Source organism: Aspergillus lentulus (assembly GCF_001445615.1).
Source record: "Aspergillus lentulus DNA, contig: Alt08, strain: IFM 54703, whole genome shotgun sequence".
Classification (NCBI taxonomy): domain Eukaryota; kingdom Fungi; phylum Ascomycota; class Eurotiomycetes; order Eurotiales; family Aspergillaceae; genus Aspergillus; species Aspergillus lentulus.
In genome coordinates, this window is record NW_028322118.1 from 2,133,867 (window position 1) to 2,152,926 (window position 19,060).

The 19,060-nt window shown below is 48.5% G+C and overlaps 4 protein-coding genes across 4 annotated transcripts; 1 reads left to right on the forward strand and 3 right to left on the reverse strand.

The window, feature by feature from the left end:
- Window positions 1-463: 463 nt before the first annotated feature.
- On the reverse strand, window positions 464-2,834 carry flbA (developmental regulator FlbA; the record flags this gene model as incomplete). Its single annotated transcript, XM_089599659.1, has 4 exons — window positions 464-610; window positions 670-857; window positions 919-2,044; window positions 2,157-2,834. The coding sequence occupies 4 exons, from the start codon at window positions 2,832-2,834 to the stop codon at window positions 464-466; spliced, it is 2,139 nt and encodes a 712-aa protein (XP_089455997.1).
- A 9,973-nt stretch (window positions 2,835-12,807) lies between these two features.
- ALT_3953 (origin recognition complex subunit 4) lies at window positions 12,808-14,989 on the reverse strand (the record flags this gene model as incomplete). The annotated part of the gene is made up of 2 exons (XM_089599660.1): window positions 12,808-13,422; window positions 13,481-14,989. The coding sequence occupies 2 exons, from the start codon at window positions 14,987-14,989 to the stop codon at window positions 12,808-12,810; spliced, it is 2,124 nt and encodes a 707-aa protein (XP_089455998.1).
- Window positions 14,990-15,963: 974 nt separating this feature from the next.
- ALT_3954 (PaaI family thioesterase) lies at window positions 15,964-16,535 on the forward strand (the record flags this gene model as incomplete). The annotated part of the gene is made up of 2 exons (XM_033564457.1): window positions 15,964-16,062; window positions 16,122-16,535. The coding sequence occupies 2 exons, from the start codon at window positions 15,964-15,966 to the stop codon at window positions 16,533-16,535; spliced, it is 513 nt and encodes a 170-aa protein (XP_033420348.1).
- A 423-nt stretch (window positions 16,536-16,958) lies between these two features.
- On the reverse strand, window positions 16,959-18,758 carry ALT_3955 (secretory pathway gdp dissociation inhibitor; the record flags this gene model as incomplete). Its single annotated transcript, XM_033564456.1, has 8 exons — window positions 16,959-17,047; window positions 17,102-17,359; window positions 17,415-17,969; window positions 18,022-18,367; window positions 18,428-18,455; window positions 18,515-18,574; window positions 18,638-18,662; window positions 18,713-18,758. The coding sequence occupies 8 exons, from the start codon at window positions 18,756-18,758 to the stop codon at window positions 16,959-16,961; spliced, it is 1,407 nt and encodes a 468-aa protein (XP_033420347.1).
- Window positions 18,759-19,060: the final 302 nt, after the last annotated feature.

Sequence of the window (19,060 nt, forward strand, 5' to 3'; positions counted from 1 at the left end):
TCTATCACATGATCCATAGATCGTAACATCTTTCATCCGTCGTGATGACTTGATTACAAATGAAGATTATCATAAAGCGTGAGCTGTTGTTGAGCTCAACCGTGTATCAAGTGTCGGTGAAATGAAAAAGGAAAAATTTATATGGAGTAGGGCGGAGTTACTCCTAGTCGGAGGCGCGTAACGGACAACGAGGTGAGAAAATTCGAGACGTATCAACGGGCCCCCGCCCTCGATGCTCCCATACTGTGGGAGCGGCGGGATTCAATCGTGCCAAAATCATCTGGAGACTTCGAAAGCCATAGTAGTCTCTTTGACCAGTCCAATAAAGGTTTGCATGCTGGACCGTGGACGATATAACACCCCGTGTCTCGGGAACGTTAAGAGAACGTTGGCAGAGCTGCAGTCACCCCTTACAAGGATTTCGCGCTCATGAAGATCGCAGAACGTATTCCCTCCTCACAGTTCAAGAGCGTGCTGAACGACTCATTGAGCGCTCCGGAACGGGTGCCGGAGTGGGTGAGTAAGCCCTTGGAGCACCGATCAAGTCGACATCATGCTCCTGCAGGACAACCGCATACTTCGGATCACGTAGGAACTTGGGAACAGAGTCCTGATCATCATCAGCGAACTGTGATTAGCCAAGCTGTTATCGGAAGGAAAAGAACTTACACTAGACATTAACTTGAAAACGGATGTTTGAGCCATCTCAAACAGCTGCACAACCTCCTGAAGGCTTTTGAACATAGACTCATCGTCACCTACAGCCTTTGTCATACGGCTTGCTAAGCTGTTGCGCAGTGCGTGATCGATATTCAGCTCGCACGGAGAACCGGGGGCAAGGAAAGCATTGTAAAGACCTGGAAGAAAGTGAGCAACAATCATATAACCAATCGGACTCCCTTATAAAGAGTGGCTTACCATATGCCGCAGCCAGCGTCTCGCGGACGGCGTCAGCCTTCTTGAACGCACCCATCTTCTCCGCCTTGTGGTAAGCAGCGGTAAATTCCGAGACATCGAGGTAAAATGACAGGTTTTCTTCGCATAGAGAGAAACGCAGAAATTCACGGAATAGCAATCGCAGAGCAGGATCGTGAAGAATGTGGTTCAAACGAGCGTTGTTCGAGTCTTTTGGCATACCACGGTTGTCATAGAACGTCTCGCGGGACTTATCGCGCGCAATCCAACCGCAAACCCGCTGGCCCCGCTCTGTGATACCGTAAATAGCGTACTTGGATGGCTGGAAGACGACAATGGACGCATCTGGCTGAGGATATCCCTTGTCTTCTTGAAGCATTGTGATCAGGCCGTATTTGACGAAAAGCTCCGCAATGAGGACGGTTTCCCGGCGTTCAATGGTTGTCGAACAATCCATCAACCAGTCCACGGCAGCCTTCCCGGTGAAGGTGTTCATGTAGATTTTGTCGTTGATTTTCCGTTCCTTGGCCATCTTAACCCCAACAAGACCGTTTGAGTAGTCACTCAACGAATCCGAATCCGAGGTAGAAATACTACTCTTCACATTGGGTCCATCCTGACCGGCAAAGCGGCGAAAAATGACTTCGATGGTGGCTCGATCATGCGAAAGTTTATCAGTCTCCGTGTCGCGCTCCAGATTGACCAGTTGCATCGTGTTGCGAGGGGATTCCAGCACATCTATCACGTGTCGAGCGGTGATACCATTTCTCTGGCAGAATCTCTGCAAGATATTGATGCCCTTCGGAGTGAGCTGAAACAACGCGCCTTTCAGTGGGAATATCGGGAGTGCTTTGCCATCAACGGGTTCGATAAAGCGAGCGTCAACGAAACGCTGGCATACCGAGCGAGCCATCTCCTTGGCCATAGAAAAGGTGGTCGTCGTAGTCGTGGTAACAATGCGAGAGGGATCCTTGGGATCAGGCATGCGGTTCGATTGGGAGAACTTGAGCGATCCAAGGTTGTTGATGGCTTCCTCGGATGTGAAAGTGTGGTCATATTTCGTAAATCTCACACGATGCGAATCCAGCTTCAAGCTGACCATAAGGGTCGAAAAAAGGTCCATGAAATCCTACAGAAAAAAAGAGCCGAAATCGTCAACAAACATCGTCTTCAAACTTTTGAGCATTCTATGTATCATGCTGAAATTGATCTAGAGGCTCCGGCTTTCTTTTCTTCCATACCTTTGTAAATGGGCGGTCATCTTCCGTCATACGCAACAGTCTCGAAGACGTTTGGTGCATCTTGGACGGGAGTGCGGCAAATCCGGCTTCCAGCTGTTGCTCTGAGATAGTTGGATTGCGTTGAAGAGTGTGGCGCCGCCTTCCGCTCAAGCTCTGCTGGAACTCTACCTCCGAGGTCTCGATGCCCGCGGGGCTTGATTGATTGCTGCTCGTACTTCCGTCGGATAACGGCGGGGTCAGAGGTGAAACACCAACAATCTCGTGGGTGCTAATCTGCGATGGCTTCCGCGAATGCTTAGAAAGGCTTCCCGACGAGGCTGAGGTCCGGAGCGAGGAATTGGTGGTGCTTCCGATGGCCGAAAGATTCGCGAGAGCGTTGGACGTTTTCTCACGGGCTAACGCTGCGAACGACCGTCGGTTGCGTCGTGAAATTGAGCCAATCACAGAACCAGTGAAACTAGTCGTCGTGGTGGCGGTTGTGTTGGCCGTCGTAGTGGTGCTGGACGTCGTGGGTGCGGGTGAAGTGAGAGGGGAAATGATCGAGGAAGAAGGAATGTCGGCCGGGGTGGACGAGACCGGCACAGATGTAGTAGATGTATGGGAATGGTAAGAAAGATGGTGATGCTGAGAGGAGGGAGGAGATCCTTGGTCGAGGGGAGTGGAGGATATGGTTGGCATTGAATAGTGCGAACCAGATAAGAAAGTGGAAATCGAAGAGCGAGGAGGGGGGTTGTTGTATGTATGTATGTTCGGTATGAGCGTAAGATAACCGGGAAAGAGAAGGAGGAAATTCGGTGTAAAAAAAAATATAAACAATAAAAAATAAAAATAAAAATAAAAAAGGAAGGAAAATTAGAAATAGAAATCAAAATAAAATAAATCGGGTAGGATGTATGGAGTATGGTTGAAAGGGACATAGAAGAGAGGAATGATGAAATCAAAAAGATTTGTTTTAAGGGGGAAGTGGGAAAGAAAATGAATAATGGAGGAGGAAAAAAAAAAAAAAAAAAAAGAAAAAAAAAAAAGAAAAAAGGGAAAGGAAAAGGGAGCGGGGAGCTCGGCTTAGTTGGCTTCTTTTCCTGTAACAAACTATTTTCACAATTACCTAGCTGTATCGGTCAGGCTGTAATGGAACTGTAATGGGACTGTAATGGGTAAGAGATCCTCTTCGACAAGAAGATGAAATCAAGAGGGTAACAGGGCCACTATTCTTATACCTAGGTAGCAAAATTAGGACCTCTATAGCATAAAACCTAACGAAAGACCGACATGGAGTAAGACTTGTAATAATATTTTGGAGAGTCTCAGTCATACCTACCTACGTGCTTGCAGTTGCAGGAACCAGGACTGAAAGCCGCTGTAGGGGCGTGAAGAATTTGGCCTGTCATTCTTGACCCACTGTGCACGCGGACAGTTTCATGCGCCAGGCAACGTGGGCCAAGGACAGCAGATGGAAAGATCATCCTTTTTTGGGCGATCAGAGGAAGGAGGGAAAGCCCCTTCCCTGCAGAGTAAAGACTAGGGTGATATTTCCCGTAAGCTGTATGTAATTCGAGGTATGTATGTACCAAACACTAACCAACTGCTGGTAAGCAATAGTTTACAGCCACAACTGCTTGATTATTGTTTCTGATAGTACCTATTGCCATTGACGTTCGCTTTGCATTGCAGTGTGATGGCCAGACACATATACTACTACCCTGATGATCCCTTTCTGTTTGATGCAAGGATAATCTGGTTCCAGAAGAAAGAACCATCTTTATTTTTGGGATTCTACCATTTTGTTAAAATACTCTTAAGCTGTATATAATTACTTTTTTAAGGCCCTGCAAGTGTCGGATGATCAGCACAAATTTGAGTACAATTTAAGCTAGGGAAAGTGTTGCAGAGATCGCCCCAGCGATATCCCAACTTATTGACTCTACTCCGTATGAAGCAGCGCAAACAAGTACTATTTTATCCATTTACCCTGGTCTAACTTGATATAGGTATGATCGTACTCCCCGGAGCTTGAATACTTTGTATTATTTGGAATCATTCTTTTGGTTCTTCCCACCGAAACAAATGCTTCGTCCTTCCAGTAAAGTAAAACGTGGCTCGCACCCTGATTGCTCACCAACCTTGGCATTTGTATGGTAACCACTGACACGTCCCCGGCAGGACCGAACGAAGAGCGGATAGATGCCGACTTCTGGGGACGCCAAGTTACTGCCACATACACGGACAACTTATCAGAGTACAGGTCTAGCGCACTCACCTTCCAAATTTGACATCTGGGAAATTCAGGATACGGTCCAATCCAGTATTGATCAGCGGTTGTTGAGTCATTAGCAGTCCAGCAGGAAATCCCCCTTGTGATTCAGCCAATCAGAGTAGCTTATAGACAACCCTGACAATCAAAGCTCTTGCCTAAAATTACTCTAGCTGCATGCCCAGGTGGCTAGTCTCCGAGCCACACAACCTGGGAAAACTGGGAGCCCTAACCAATCATAATCCCCAAGACCGATTTCTTAATAGGACATACAGTTTCATCCCTTATTGAGAGACCTTTGCACCTTGTCTTTGATTGAGGTTGTTTGGTGGCCACTGATCGTAAGCAATCAAAAACTTTCAACGGCAATAGACACCACAAAGCTACTGCTTAAGTGATACGGACTACGGAGGTTTTGATAACCTGCGACTTGGAGGTTGGCCAGGTACTCCTTGTTTCAGGGGTCCTTCATCCAATCCACGTGGAATCTAGTTCCCTTCCAAGCAAACCAAGCATTTCCCTATCGCAGATCAACAGTGAGCCTCGGGCCATCAAACAGATAACTGTAAGGTGGAGATGGCTTGAGGCTTGAGCATCTACACTATTGTACAACTGTGAAACTGATGCTGATACAACAGGTACATGCTTTGTGGTGTTTTGCATTCATTATGAGGTCACGTCAAAAAGTTCATGGTTGTGGAGTGATCATCTCAGCCATTTTCTGCGCTGATTGCAACTTGTAGAGCAGGAACCATCAAGGTGTCAGAATAGAATAAGATTGGAATGGCTCAGTTAGATTCTCATATATTGCAGGCTCTCAGTATCCTTCAAATGCCGTCCAATACCGTGATATTATTGATATAGACGAAATGGAGGAACTGTGGAGGCGATAGGTATTTACTGCCTGAGTGGAACGGGGCGTATTCTGGAAACCAATTAATGGCGGAAATAAAAGCCACTCTCTCCCTACAAACCAAATCTTGGGTATCTTGCATCCGTCCATGACATTTCCAAGTAGGTAGCTTCCCTTTCCTTACATGTCCTTCTCCATACGTGAGACAGAGCAAGAGTAAGGCCCATCTGAGCGGTCCCACGTGGACGCACGTGGAGGAAGCGCTGGCGAATTGGTGGGCTAGATCTTGTTGCTGACTTGTTGGCGTGGCTGGCCGTTTTGACCTGCAGTTGGGTCCGTCTCGTAATGGGAGAAGGGGTCCAAGTCACTGCATCCTATGATTGGAGATTTGGAGCCGACATATGGCGATTTCAGCGATACGAATCAATATCCTGCCTATCCTTGCCGAGGTACTCCTCAGGGCACCATATGTCCTCCTGCATCACGGATCCTTCCAACCAGTAGATTAATAGCTTTGGAGGAATAATACAAATAGACGACTCTATCATATTGACATGAACTGTCAATAAACTTCATACTCTGCATCGGACAATTAGTGAGGAACTCAGTAGCCTGCACTCACCGCTCTATGGCATCAACCAGATGCTTGACTTTGGGTCCCACCTACCTTGGGAGTGGGTATATTGTTTTAGATTTACCGCGTGGCCCGCCAGAATAATAAAAACCCATTTATTATTATCTAGTGCGAATTATGGTTTACTCTGTAAACCAGTCTGGTTTGTAAACCTCTAAAACATTGATATCATCAACATGAATCTCTTGTCAAAACTCACTGTCAAAGCGGCCAATTGCCGTAGGGTCCGGCTAAGCTGGTAAATGGGATCTTTAGATGGTCCATCAATTCAGCAATTGGCAGCCACTGGTTCAAGGCATCACAGAAAGACTAAAGCAGCCACGCAAGCTGTATGTCCCCAGATTGAAACACACCCCTGGCAGTGGCTTTCTGGAGTCAAAGCTCCTTGGGAGCTCGGTAGGTCCAGCAAAAGCAATCACGATTGCTCAGCATGGTGTCATCTGTGGTGAGTTCGACTCGCCTGTCCTCTGCTGCAAGCCTGCGGATGCAGCCTGCAGGTCTGATCGCCGTAAATCTGACATGGCCATGAGGCATGAGCCTCATATGTTCTGGATAGAGTTTGGGCTTGCGCACATCGCTCATCGAAGGATTTTAGCGAGGTTTAGTAGCTGATAGGGGCCCCTGTAGGCGAAGAGAATATGTTCAGTTGCATTATGATCAGTAAACCTCCAGGTTTGTTAGATAGGTAATGGTCATTACCAACGTAAAACCGGGGGAGTCGATCAATCTTCCTTTCAGACTGAGGCTTTACATACTTCGTACAGTATGCGTAACCAGACTCTTCTGGAAACGTGTCTCTGCCCACTTCTATTCAGTGAACATATGACATATCATCTGGAAACCGAGCGGTGAGACCCCGACCATCAGGACTCTGGAGTCTGAGTGATGAGTCCTTCCTGATCGGAAACTCTACAGGGAAATGTCTGACTTGTCACAACAATAATCGGGAAGGAACTGCGGTCAGATGAGCTAGTCTTTTGGCGAGAACTCTATTATCATTGCCAGCCTGTTTCATGCTCACCCTTTTACGAAGACTGATCACGAGCCCATGCCACACAGGTGTCAAACACATGGAAGGATTCTTAGACTGCAACTCGTTTCCGATATCCGAGCATTCCAAATATGCGTCTTCGACTTTGCTAGTCCGTCTTTACCTTTTCCGTGCTTTGCATACGGTCAAGCCATGGCATTGACAGGACTAAAATAGCACACGGCTGAGGCCAGTTGTTTGACCCCCAGCCTTTAGGAACAAGGGAGGGAATTACTTTCCGCGTTTCATCTGTGGTTAGCAAAATAAAAGTCGGTGTGCTTTGTTTGCATCACATTCAGATGTATACTGCTTTCTTGTGGTTTATTGTGAACGCAGATCTCTGAACGCCACGCGAGAGATGACTTTGACAGGAATAAGCTATGTTGGTATTGGCAAGTCTGAGTCTGGAGTCTGGAGTATTCCTTGGTCTTGTTGAGTAGAGGCACAGCCCCAGTATGCTAATGTATTAATTAATGATTATCATCGTCAGGGAGAGGGGACTTATCAACTGTCTGGCAGTACAGGCCCTGTACTCTAGTATATACTCGCATCATACATTATCAACCGTCTCTATCACCATTGAGATGATGCTTTGTAACAAACAACTAGCTTGCCAGAACTGCAGCTTCTGAATTATCCCACTAACACCCCGCATACTAAGCTGAGCTATATGATGTGGGTGAATGCGATGAAGCTCCTCTACAGAGACAGTCATGCTGATTGGACAAGACTTATATTTGCGCAAGTCTTGCATGCCACTAACGGAAATTTACAGAACGCCTTAGGAACTGTCAAAGGATCGTCCTGAAAGGATGCTCGCTGTCCAAGACCTACGTTGATTATCAATCACTACATTACTGCTTCACAGTGCTAACCAGAGACCTGTCAAGTGTCAAGTATCGACAGTTGGTCTCTAAGAAGTGCATATAGGCAGCCTCGCAGGAAGACTATCCAAATTAGGCCAGTTATCGGCAAGGAACATGTTCTAGACAAAGTCAAACAGGTCTAGAAGGTCACTCCGTGGCTGATATGCCCATGCTCCTGCAGTGTCACCACCCGCCGTCCACACGAAACGCTATCTCCAGCCCGGCATATGCAGGCTCCCGAAGCCAGTGTGGCTTTGAGAGCATGATATGGATAGTATCCATGGAAACTTATGCTCAGGCATCTCGGAGCACTATTTACTTTCTGCTTGCAGCTTGCAGCAGTTGCTGCATGTTCAACCAAGAGAGGAAGCTACCTTAGCTTCCTGGCCCTTAATACTACCATTTATCGTCATAATGCAGCGTGACCTCAACTCAACAGCTTTTGGATGCTCGAAGACAATGCTCATGATGTGAAATCACCGATCCAGCCGAAATGTCATTACAAGGTACCTATTCCAGCACCATGCATATACAACAGGCCAATTTTACAGAGCAGACAACCTAGTTTTCAGAAATCAACGGGCCCGGCATCCCCAGGTCTCTGTACCATGTATGAAAACATGAAACATGACCCCACATGTAATAGCGGTTACGATGATTGTAACTTCGACCAACTGGTGGGGCAGATGGGGCTGGTTTGTAAGTTTGTCGTTACGGTCGTGGGCGAGACTGTGGACTTGTGGGTCATGGAAGTCGCCTTGGAGTTGGGGCTCCTTCAATACAGCAGTCAGTCGGTGATGGCGTGATGCTCGCTAACAACCCTCCTACCTAGCTCAAAATGATATTAGTTACTTCGCCGGGGTGGAGAAGAAAACGGCGAGGAAGTGGACACTGGAAATCCAAAGAAAATCGAACACAGGCTATGGAGTACACAGGACGGTAAGGAACGAAAAAACTATGATAGCCACGTGGTTCGACGAAGGTTTAGCACCGAGTTGCGAGCTTGTTGCGTAATAGAGTTGACAGGTGATCTCTGGGAATCGGAGACATCATTTATGATAAGTATATTTTCTGTAGAAACGACTCCGTAGAAGAGAGAACTTTCACCTGATTATTATTTCCGGATTCTGCTATGCTACTGTCTAAGTTGTAAGGAGGAGTGGGCGCTCAGAGAAGCAGGAGTATCTCCATCTGAGGGCTTCATTAATGCAATAAGCTGTAGCTCCAGCAAGCTTAGCGAGCACTGCAACTGCCTATTGTTTATGGGCAAAAAACAATGTAGACATTGAGCTTGCTTGTTTGTTCCGAGCCTTGTACCCTGGTACATTGAAAGATAGCTTCAGTTCTTGTCTCTCTTCAGAATCCTCATACCTTACAGAGTTACAATGCAAATAGCGGTCTTTTCCCCAAGCAACAGGTCAGCACTGGTGGATATCGCATATTCTGCTTCGCTGTCGCATCCAAAGCCTTGGTTTTACCCCTGACCCATTGTTTTCTTGTAGCGGTGTGCCGTAGTAGCATGTAGATATCGCTGCCAAGTTTCCACTGTGGACACTGGACACAACACTGGGCTTGCCGGATTCCGGTCGTCCATGGGCCAGAAGGACATCGTCATTCGATGATGCTTCTGGAAGAAAAGGGAACAATATCCGAAGTAGAACATATCGAACGGTGAAACCAGATCGTACCGTGGTTGGCATGATCTATATAAATTGCACTAGTCGGTTTCGGAGTTTTCATCGTCCTCCGCCAAACAACTTTCCTCCAGAAAGAATCAGATGGGGCGCTAGAAGGCTTCGGGAAGGATTCCAGAACGCAGTAGAAGAAAGTGGAGGCGCCATGTCTCGCTTAACGATACGAGATGTCTCACATTATTATTTACGTGGTGAGGCTGTGGAGAGGTTGGACTGTGTGATGAGTCGATGTATGGTCATATGCAGGACGTAAGGGATGAAGGATAACTACTCTGTACATACGTAAATCCTGGATACAAGGGTCAAAAGTCAAAAGTCGCCGAGCGATTGCGGAGAAATCCTTCGCGATCGAAAACCTGACGTATCAGTTTCCCCCATCTGTCGATCAATGCTACAATAATGATCAAACAAGACAAACGCAAGGTAATATGAAGATCAGCGATTCAAGTCCAATTTTGGATCCCCTTCCTTTGAAGACACAAGGGGAAAACAAGGGTCATATGGGCTTGATCCAAACGCGCAATTGGTTCTCCGACGCCGAATGATAAGGTCGGACGATAGGAAAACTGGCGGACTTTGATCATCTCCGAAAACAAACTGGCTGGAGACACACGTGGCTGATCTTCCGGAAGGCGGTAAATCGGAACTTTGCAATGTCACGCAGTAACAGTGAAATACCAGGAAGCGTTCTGTACGGTATGGACATTACCCTCTGTAGCGTGGTCAACATGCAATGTAACCATTACCAAATCTATCCACATGGTAAAGCGGCAACAGAATCTTACCGAATTCTGGAAATGACGAGAGACACTAGAGGGTCTCAAACAACACAAGAACGACAGACCATCTGTTTTGCATTATTATTATTTTACCTCGTATCTGACATCATCTATGGGTAACGGAGTTCTCCGTGTCCCAAAAATTGGGCGAGTCCGGATGAACTGCACCCAAAGCCAAGTAGGTATTGTTGATTACGGCTGATACAGGAGTCTTGACACTCAAACTGCCTTTACGCTGTACTTACGCCTGAATTTCTGCAGAAGCAAGGGGGCGGGGAAAGCATGGATGATAGCCTCAGAAAATGATCAGTGTACAGCAGTTTCTCAGGTAAGAGAAAAAAGAAAAGGGGAAAAAAAAAAAAAAAAGGCGAAAAGAGAAGGCGAAAAATGAAAAAGGCAAAACCACTCATCCTTGTAGCCCACGCGAAAACAGCCTCGAGGGCAAATCAGAATTCTGGGCCGATCGACTGCCCCACCCAATCTTCCACCACGCTACTGGCCTCATCTCGTCATACCATTCCGGGCCTAGTGTACTTTCATCTCTTGTCCACATGGCTGGGAAGTTATACACATCACACCTGCAGACGGTGAAGGAAGGACATTGGAGATGTTTGCCTCTGTACCACACTCAAGATGCAAAGAGCGCGGGTCGATCATCGCATAATGAACAGACTGGCAGCTCTATCTGTCACTCAGTGCCTCTAGTAGCTTAGATGTCAAGGACTATAGCTTCGGCTGCACTTAAATCTGCAACTGAGTCATGCAGATTTGCTCCCTAAACTATTATATACCACGCCTAGGTGTCTGCTGATCGAACCATTCCAGGCATCGTTAACTCATCTGCCAACCACATCACCAAGCTCGCTCTCAATGTTTCTCTCAAATACTCTGCAAGTGTACTTTGTGTGTTTTCATCCGCAGAGTCAATATTTTGATTCTTCCATGTCCATTCTACGGACAGAGATGAGCTACATGAGCCTCGAGGAATCGATGTGACCGCCACACTAGTACAAAGGTCGGCCACAGGCCAATCAACAGAGCTCCAGGAGGCGGAAGACAGTCCAAAAGTACGGATTCGCTCCCCAATCTCATCTCCGGCATTGCGACTACACCTCTCCCCAGCGCTCCTGAAAGTGCTACAGAGTACTGCTCAGAAAGTTGAACCTATTTTCCAGCATCCGATCGTCCCAACTGCGATAATTGACTCAATATCTTCGCAGATAGGCGCAAAGTCTTGGTAGTCATGGCATCAAACTTGACCTCCGTACACTCCGCTGTGATTGCGTGCATTAGTGTCTGGCGTCGCGGGATCCTGATTCGCCCGATTCGCGATAGACTGCAATATTCAGGGGGGCAGTCCTGGACCTGGACTGGGCCGCTAGCTTGCTCTCAAGGAGACTGTGACATCCAATATCGGTTGACTCTTGCAGAATGCAGATCAACTACGCCATAGGTAACATGACTGAATGGCTCGTGACGCGGTGCGGATGCCAGGGGGATATATCTATACCGTCCCTAGTACTCCGTACACAATTCCCTTGATTGGTGGTCGCGAGAACGGGATTTGAAGTTGTCCTCCCTCGGAATTTGCGGAGATAGGGCTATGCCTTTCCTAGACCGTCTAGGGTGATCTTCAACGTGCCGCCGCTGCCGACGATCTGTTGACTCTATGCCACGCGCATACGTACTCTGTACCGCTGTTTCAATTCGATTGCGGAGTGCTACATTTGGCATCTAGTGCGAGTCACGCTCCCCCCGGTTTTAGATTGATAGCATTCTTCAGGTAATATATACGCAGTATTACATAGATGATTAGATCATAGGATATATGATCCTTGTGAAGACAAGCTTATTGTGGCAGACCCAGTCCGCGTATGGTGCGCCTTCCAGTTCGGCCACGATCTCTACGTAGATTAGGGATTAAGCATCAATCTCGTCTGTATGGTGTCTAATGCCACATCCGCGTCGCTTCTGCACGTTGCCTTGCTTTAGCCCTCGACTACATCCGATTAACTCGGGCGTATCAAGTTCCCAGACAAAGCAGAATGGCACTCATTCTGGTCAGGTGCCTTGGGCAACCAGAAGGAATATCACTAGTATCTATTCGATCTGGGCACTATCACTCCAAGAACATAGTATGCAACCCTGGACGTTTCTGGCTAAGAGTGACCATCATATAAACATTGGGCTAGACTGTGGAGTAAAAGCGGGCGATTCAAAGACGCATCGTCTAGACTAGATAGATTGCTGCCTGAAGATATACTGGCACTAACTCGTATCTCAGTAGCGCCGAGGTAAAAATCCTCGGGTTGTCGCTTGGGGGTTTTCCGAGCTGCATTGCATGGCCGTTGGACTTGTTTCATTGTTGCAGATTATCTGAACCATCTTGATGACGAGATGTTGCCCAGATACCCTGTGATTGGCTTCAATCTGTCCCCGCAACATGGCGCCATGTGATATGGTGCTTGTCATCCACGCCATGCACCACACGACAATCGTTAAGCTTGATGGTTTCGCAAACGTGGCAAGTGACAACAGACCGTGTCACTCACGCCACCATTTCCCTAGTGAGCCACCCGATCCCGCCATGGCAACCACCTCCTCGAAGCTGACTTCGATACGGAACATCCGTCCATCTGTAGTCCCACTTCCCCCGCCGACAGGGTTGATCAGTCCCCAGCTGACTAGCTTTTCCCACGCTTCGCGCGCCACATCTCGACCCCAGACACGACCAGGAGTGACGGTCGCGCCAGATACCGAAGCAGATGTCTTAGCAGATGTCAACAGTCGGACATATTCCGCATATGCTGCGGGGAAGGACAGTGCAAGTGGGGCTAGATTCTGAGGCTGACCGGCTTCGACGCCAGGGTCGTACAGCGCTGTCAGACGGGTCGCGGCCAGTAGAAGCGAGAGCGGAAGAGATGACGGGCTTGCAGAGATAGTGGTGGACGTAGAGAAGGGAAGAGGAGCAGGATCCGGGCACGATAAAGCCTGGTTGCTGAAGGTCTTGGGTGTCGGGATTTCGAATGAGGAGTCGTAGGTGCTGTAGTGTAACTCAGTCATCGCCAGTAGCGCACTCGCGAAGAATTCTTTGACAGATTTTGTCTGATGGTATATCCTCTGTAGATGGTGATTGAACGATTCGTCGGCCCAGAGTCCCTATTAGTTTTGAGTTAGTGTCTTCTGACAAGCGGACTCGACCCAGAAAAGAGTATACCTGTAGATATGTCCTCCACCCCTCCAATACTGTGTTTCCCGTCCCGGTTTCGAAATTGTCCAAAATGCATTGCTTTTCACTGTCCTCCAAGTTCAACGCCGCAAAACAGATCTCCGAGAAAGTTTCGAAGCTTCTGGGAAGTGGAACGTAGACATATCGATGACTGAATCGACTCTTGACACGCTTTTCCAGCATCTCGGTCACATCGACCTTCGTGGTAAGCCCCAGCACAGCGATTGGAGCTTTGCGAGCTTGTGCGATGTCAAACAGATTGTAGAGCAAGGTCTGTCGGGGATGAGTCGCGAACAGGTCAAATTCATCAAGAATGATGATGATGGACTTGGCCGCCGTGACGGCCGTCGGGTTTCCAGAAGGACCAAACAATTCCTCCGGATGAGACAGGAGAGCAAGCAGAGTTGCCATGGTGTCGGCGTAGCTACTGACTTTGCCTGCCTCTTCTTCGGTGTTGGTCTCACGACCGAGTTGGCGCCACATCTCCCGCAGCGCAAGTCGGTCGTCTGTGTGTAGGAAACCGTTGAGTCGAACCACATGAAAATCATTCATGTGCTCTTTCTTCAGCGACGTTATTATCGTCTCCACAATGGCGGTTTTGCCGCAGCCACGAGACCCAAGGAGCAGCATTGAGTTACCTTCGCCAGCGGTGACGGTCTGCTCAATGAGCTGACGCACCTTGGTGTATTCATTCTCTAGCCCTTTCAACGGAATGAGCTGCTTTCCATTGAGCTTTTCGAGAAGCACCTTTGTCAGAAGCCGTAGTTCTTCGTTATGGCCTCCCTGGACAAGTTTCTGGAAGCGTTCTGCATAGTCGGGTAGAGGATCGGATGCGACCATACTGTCGTCATTCTCGATCGCATCCTGGTGAGTGATGTCTTGCTGTAGTTGAATCGAAACAAGGTCGTCCAATCCATCTTGGTAATCCTCCGGGGTCGGAGACTGGAGCGACTGTTCTCGGCTCCCAGGTTGATCATCTTCTTCATGCTTCTCTGTGGGAGCGTATTTGACGGAAGCTCTCTTAGACCTCGTTCTGGCTAGTCCTCCCCTCTGAGGCTGCGGTGAGTTCTGCTCGGCCTCTTCCGTCTCCGGCACCAATCTACTTCTCCTTGTGCTTCGTGGCGTTCGCTCAGACGGTCCGACAGATGATCTGGTCCTCTTCACTGACGACGGAGTGTTGAGAACTTCTTCCTCGTATCTCTGCGGTGGCTTCCGCTGACGTCCGCTCGATCGAAGGCCACTCCGTGAAGGAGTCTCCACGTTCGCCGAGTTATCCCCCGCCCCATTTATGGCTGTGCCCTCACCCGCATCTGGCTCAGCCCTTGAGGGTTGTTGTCCAGATGTTTTCGAGGCAGTGGGCGATTCGCGCTGGCCGGTTGGTGACGATGCAACCGAGTGAAGATCCTGACCGTCACCTCGCATTTGAATATCACCATCCTGGTCTGCAGACTGTACGTCGGACAACCTCCTCCTCTTCGCCGCTCGTGGGTTCGTCATTTCGTGATGTCAAGTGTTCGGTAGTGTTTGGAAGGGGAGGTCAAGACCGAGGGAAGGGAGGGCGAAACTGCTGAGATGTAGGCTACTATCTTTCAGGCATTGGGTCGAAGTAAAATCTCCTCAAGCATTAGACGGACATTGAGCTTTGTCAGAGGTCAATGGCCGGTGTTGACGCCGATGCGACAGATCAAAACCAAGAATAGGCCGCTTAGGCGGACAAAGCTTTCGGACGGGATCGCGACCGAGTCACCTAGGTAGGCATATCGATATTAGAGGTAAGAAACATAAAAACGGTGGGATACACTCCCATGTACGTGGTCAATATTCTGGATTGTACGCACTGTATTCTAATGTAGTCAATTGAGTATATCTCAATAGACCTCAAATCCTCTTGCCGCGATGACAACGAAGATATCGTGGGTTTAGGTAAAACGCGTGACGCGAGATCAGGTGAATCACTCTATGCCACAGGAATATTCAAAGCCAAACTACCTTGAGCAAGAACATTACTCTAGGAGAAATCCCGAAATTGTTAGAGCTATCATAATTGGCCCAACCTTTCAAATGGCTTAAAATTTGCCCATTGAGCGCCTGAATGATTAAGTTCGAGTATAAACCACATGCATGCACGGTACATGACACTACAGTGTACACGGGGTCCTACGGCGTATTTGGTTGCTATTGAATGACGGACAGAGAAGAAAGTGCCTAGGTTCATAGGTTCTGAGAAGAGTAGCAGCTGTCTCTGATATATATCCCAATGGTCCTCTTCAAGTGACACTCAATGCGTGAGAACCCTTCAAGACCGACTGACTACAACCGCCAACCTCGGTTATCCACCCCCCCCTTGTCTGTTGGACATTCAAGCTATCTTCGTAGGCAGAGAAGACTCTCGTATAAATAAAAGGGATCAGCACAATCTCCTCGCATCACCTCGTTTCTCAGTATAACATTTCATCGTCAGACTTGGAACCATGTCCTCCTCATCAATTAAAAGACCATCCAGAAGCCTGGATCAATTCGAGGAGCTCGTCTACGAGTACTCCGCGCGGATGGGCCAACATGATCAGGAGGTATAGCACGGCCCTCACTTCTCAACAGCACCCATATAGAAGTCTAACCAAACGCCCAGCATTGGGACTTTGATCCCCGCGCCTGCAATCTCCGCTTCGAATCCGCTACCCGTGGGCCCCCAGCACAAGTCTCATACCTTCTCACCGTAGCCCCTAAACTGTGCAATTTCCTGGGTAATCTGCACGGCGGGTGCGCCGCCACAATTATCGATGTCCTCTCCACCGCTATCCTCCTGGGCATCTCGAAACCAGGTTTCTTCTCCCTCGGTGGTGTTAGTCGAAATCTCAAGGTCACTTATCTGCGCCCCGTGCCGATGAACACGGAGATACGACTGGTATGTCAAGTTATCCATATGGGGCGCCGGTTGGCGCTTTTGCGTGCGGAGATCTCGAGAGCCGATAATGGGGATCTCTGTGTGGTGGGGGAGCATGAGAAGGCGAATACGGATCCGGAGTCCAGCGGGAAGATGTGATGTGCGTTCTGCATTCTGTCCCAGACTTGTATAGATACCTTGTTAGTATTCTGTTCTATCATCGAACTTTCGGTGTGCTAGAGATAGACTGGGGCCATGAAACTTGGCTCTGACGAGAATAAATCTCCTTACTGCGAGACTGAAGTATTATAACCAATTCAATTTCTAGCCTATTGGCAACAATTATGACCAAGAATTTGCCCGCAAGACCATGCTGAATTTCAACCTATACCAGGCGTACACTACCACAGCCTATCACAACCGCCAGAAGCAAAGCGAGTGTGTGCGTTCCAGAATGCTAATGGTTCATTGTGGATGGCAGGGACGAACAGGAATCCAAGAGATATCACGGTCCAATTCAGCAACGTCCAAACGCGACACCATGTTATCGAAACTTCATGCCGGGCTAAAGCACCCTCACGTCTAGTCCTCCGCAAGTCTCTGGTCCTCCCGAAGACCCTCAACAACCAGCTCTTCGCCTGTGGCCCGCTTGTAAAGGTCCCGCACGTCGTCTGTTTTGGTCATTAGCAACTGTAAAACGGAGGAAACGTTCACTGATGTCATACCTGTTGTCGTCTCAAAGTGGGAGGTAGCATCGTAGCTCTTGGAAATGAAGATGTTGTCCTGCTCGCCACTCTCCAAAGGTTCGTAGAGAGGAATGGGAGGGCCAAAGAACTTCTCTTCAATCTGGCCCAGACGCTCGAATCCGGGTTCCAGTTCCAGGTGGTGGTTGGCATCAGTCTCAGCAATAGTAGAGACAATGGCGATGTAGTAGCCCTTTGGGCAGACATTGTGGGCGGATGACACCATGGCAATGTAAATATCTGATTCTGATCAGTAAAGTCTTGAATCCAACAGACTCCAACTAGGTCCACTCACCGTGCTTCCTTCCAACCTGAGACTGAGGAATAATCAGCTGCAGCGAATCGCTGCCATCGGTCTTCTCAATGGGGTGCTTCAGGATGCAGATGGCCTTCAGGAGATAGCCAGTGACCCGGACCTTGTTAGGGAAGTAAGATGGGTCCGCGATGATCTTCTTTGTCTTGGTGGTGAACTTCATCGCCTCACTATTGTCCTCCCGATCCTTCATGGTTGCCTTGATTCCAGAAACCTTGCCGTTCTCGTCGTATAGAACCTCGTCGACGCTGGTGTTGAGCATGTAGGTGCCACCGTAAATGGCAGACAGACGAGCAAATCCCTGAGGGAGTTCACCCAGACCATAGAGAGGGTAGATGTATGGGGACTTTCCGTACCGGGCCATGGAGTTGACGTACAGTCGGATACGATGGATGGTTTCGACGGCCATGCCAGGTGTTGTGATGTACTCATCAGACGGGTAAAGCGCCATAGAGTGACCGACAAAGTCGCGGGTGTTGTCCTCGAGTCCGAACTTGTCATAAACCTCCTTCATTGTGCACTGAGCGACGTTCAGACCTAAGCCCTGCATATTAGCAATTGAAATAGATGCTACATTGCAGAGACAAACCCTGGTGAGTAGAGGGGTCGTCCTCCTTGAATTCACCAACCCACTCCAGGAACTTCTTAGCTCTTCTCTTCTCGAACATGCCCATGAGAGATGAACGTAGAGCTTCACCAGCATCCGATGGCACCTTGGCCACAGTAGCTTTGGGGCCCTTTCCTTGCTGGACATAGCTGCCAGCAATCTGTTTGAATTCAAGGTATCTCGTCACATCCGTAGAAACCAAAATATTCGTGAGTTCACCGTTTGCCATCAGCAGCTTTGGGACCAGATCAATATTCCAATCGTTGACTCGTCCATACTTCTTCCAGGGCTCTTCGCCGGGGCGGACGTTGCCGTATTTCTTGAATAGCTGCAAGACAAACAAGGCATCAGCAGATGTTAGAATGAACCAATCGAATGATGGACTTACAGTTTCAATGTTCACGGAAGCAGCTTCTCTGAGAATTGTGTCAGTATGATGGGACGTGGATGATCGGACAGCTACCCCAGTTCTTACCCTCCGTAGTGATCGTTGCGATCAATGTGGAGCACCTTGTTACCCTTGACACTGAGAACACTGCACACAATATCAATAAGCTATTCTTTAGGCCGAGAAGATGAATCTTATCAAAGTCCGTACCCAGAAAGCACACATTCCGTCAACCCTGCGAGGGGCGTTAGCACTACAGCTGTCAAACGGCGGGGTAATACATACCAGTGCCGAGCACCACAACATCATACTCGGGGGCGATCTCTTCCATGATGAATGGTCGGAAGGGGTGCAAAACAATAACAATAAAATAAGCAAGGAGGAGTGGAAGTCGCGTGAGATTGAGAAAAGATAAATTTGGAGAGAGGAAGGATACGGAGACACTGAATGTTGCGGTGAGTTTGTAGTTAACAGATAGTTTAGTCGTGGTGGTCGAGGAGCTAGTCTGCTGGAAAGACCCCGCGGATCATCAACCAAGGACCAGCAGATGGGATTGGGCCCACAAGGGGGTGAGGATAAGTACGCCGCTCGCTGTCTTCATATTAAATGAGCCTGGAATATGAGCCCCACGAC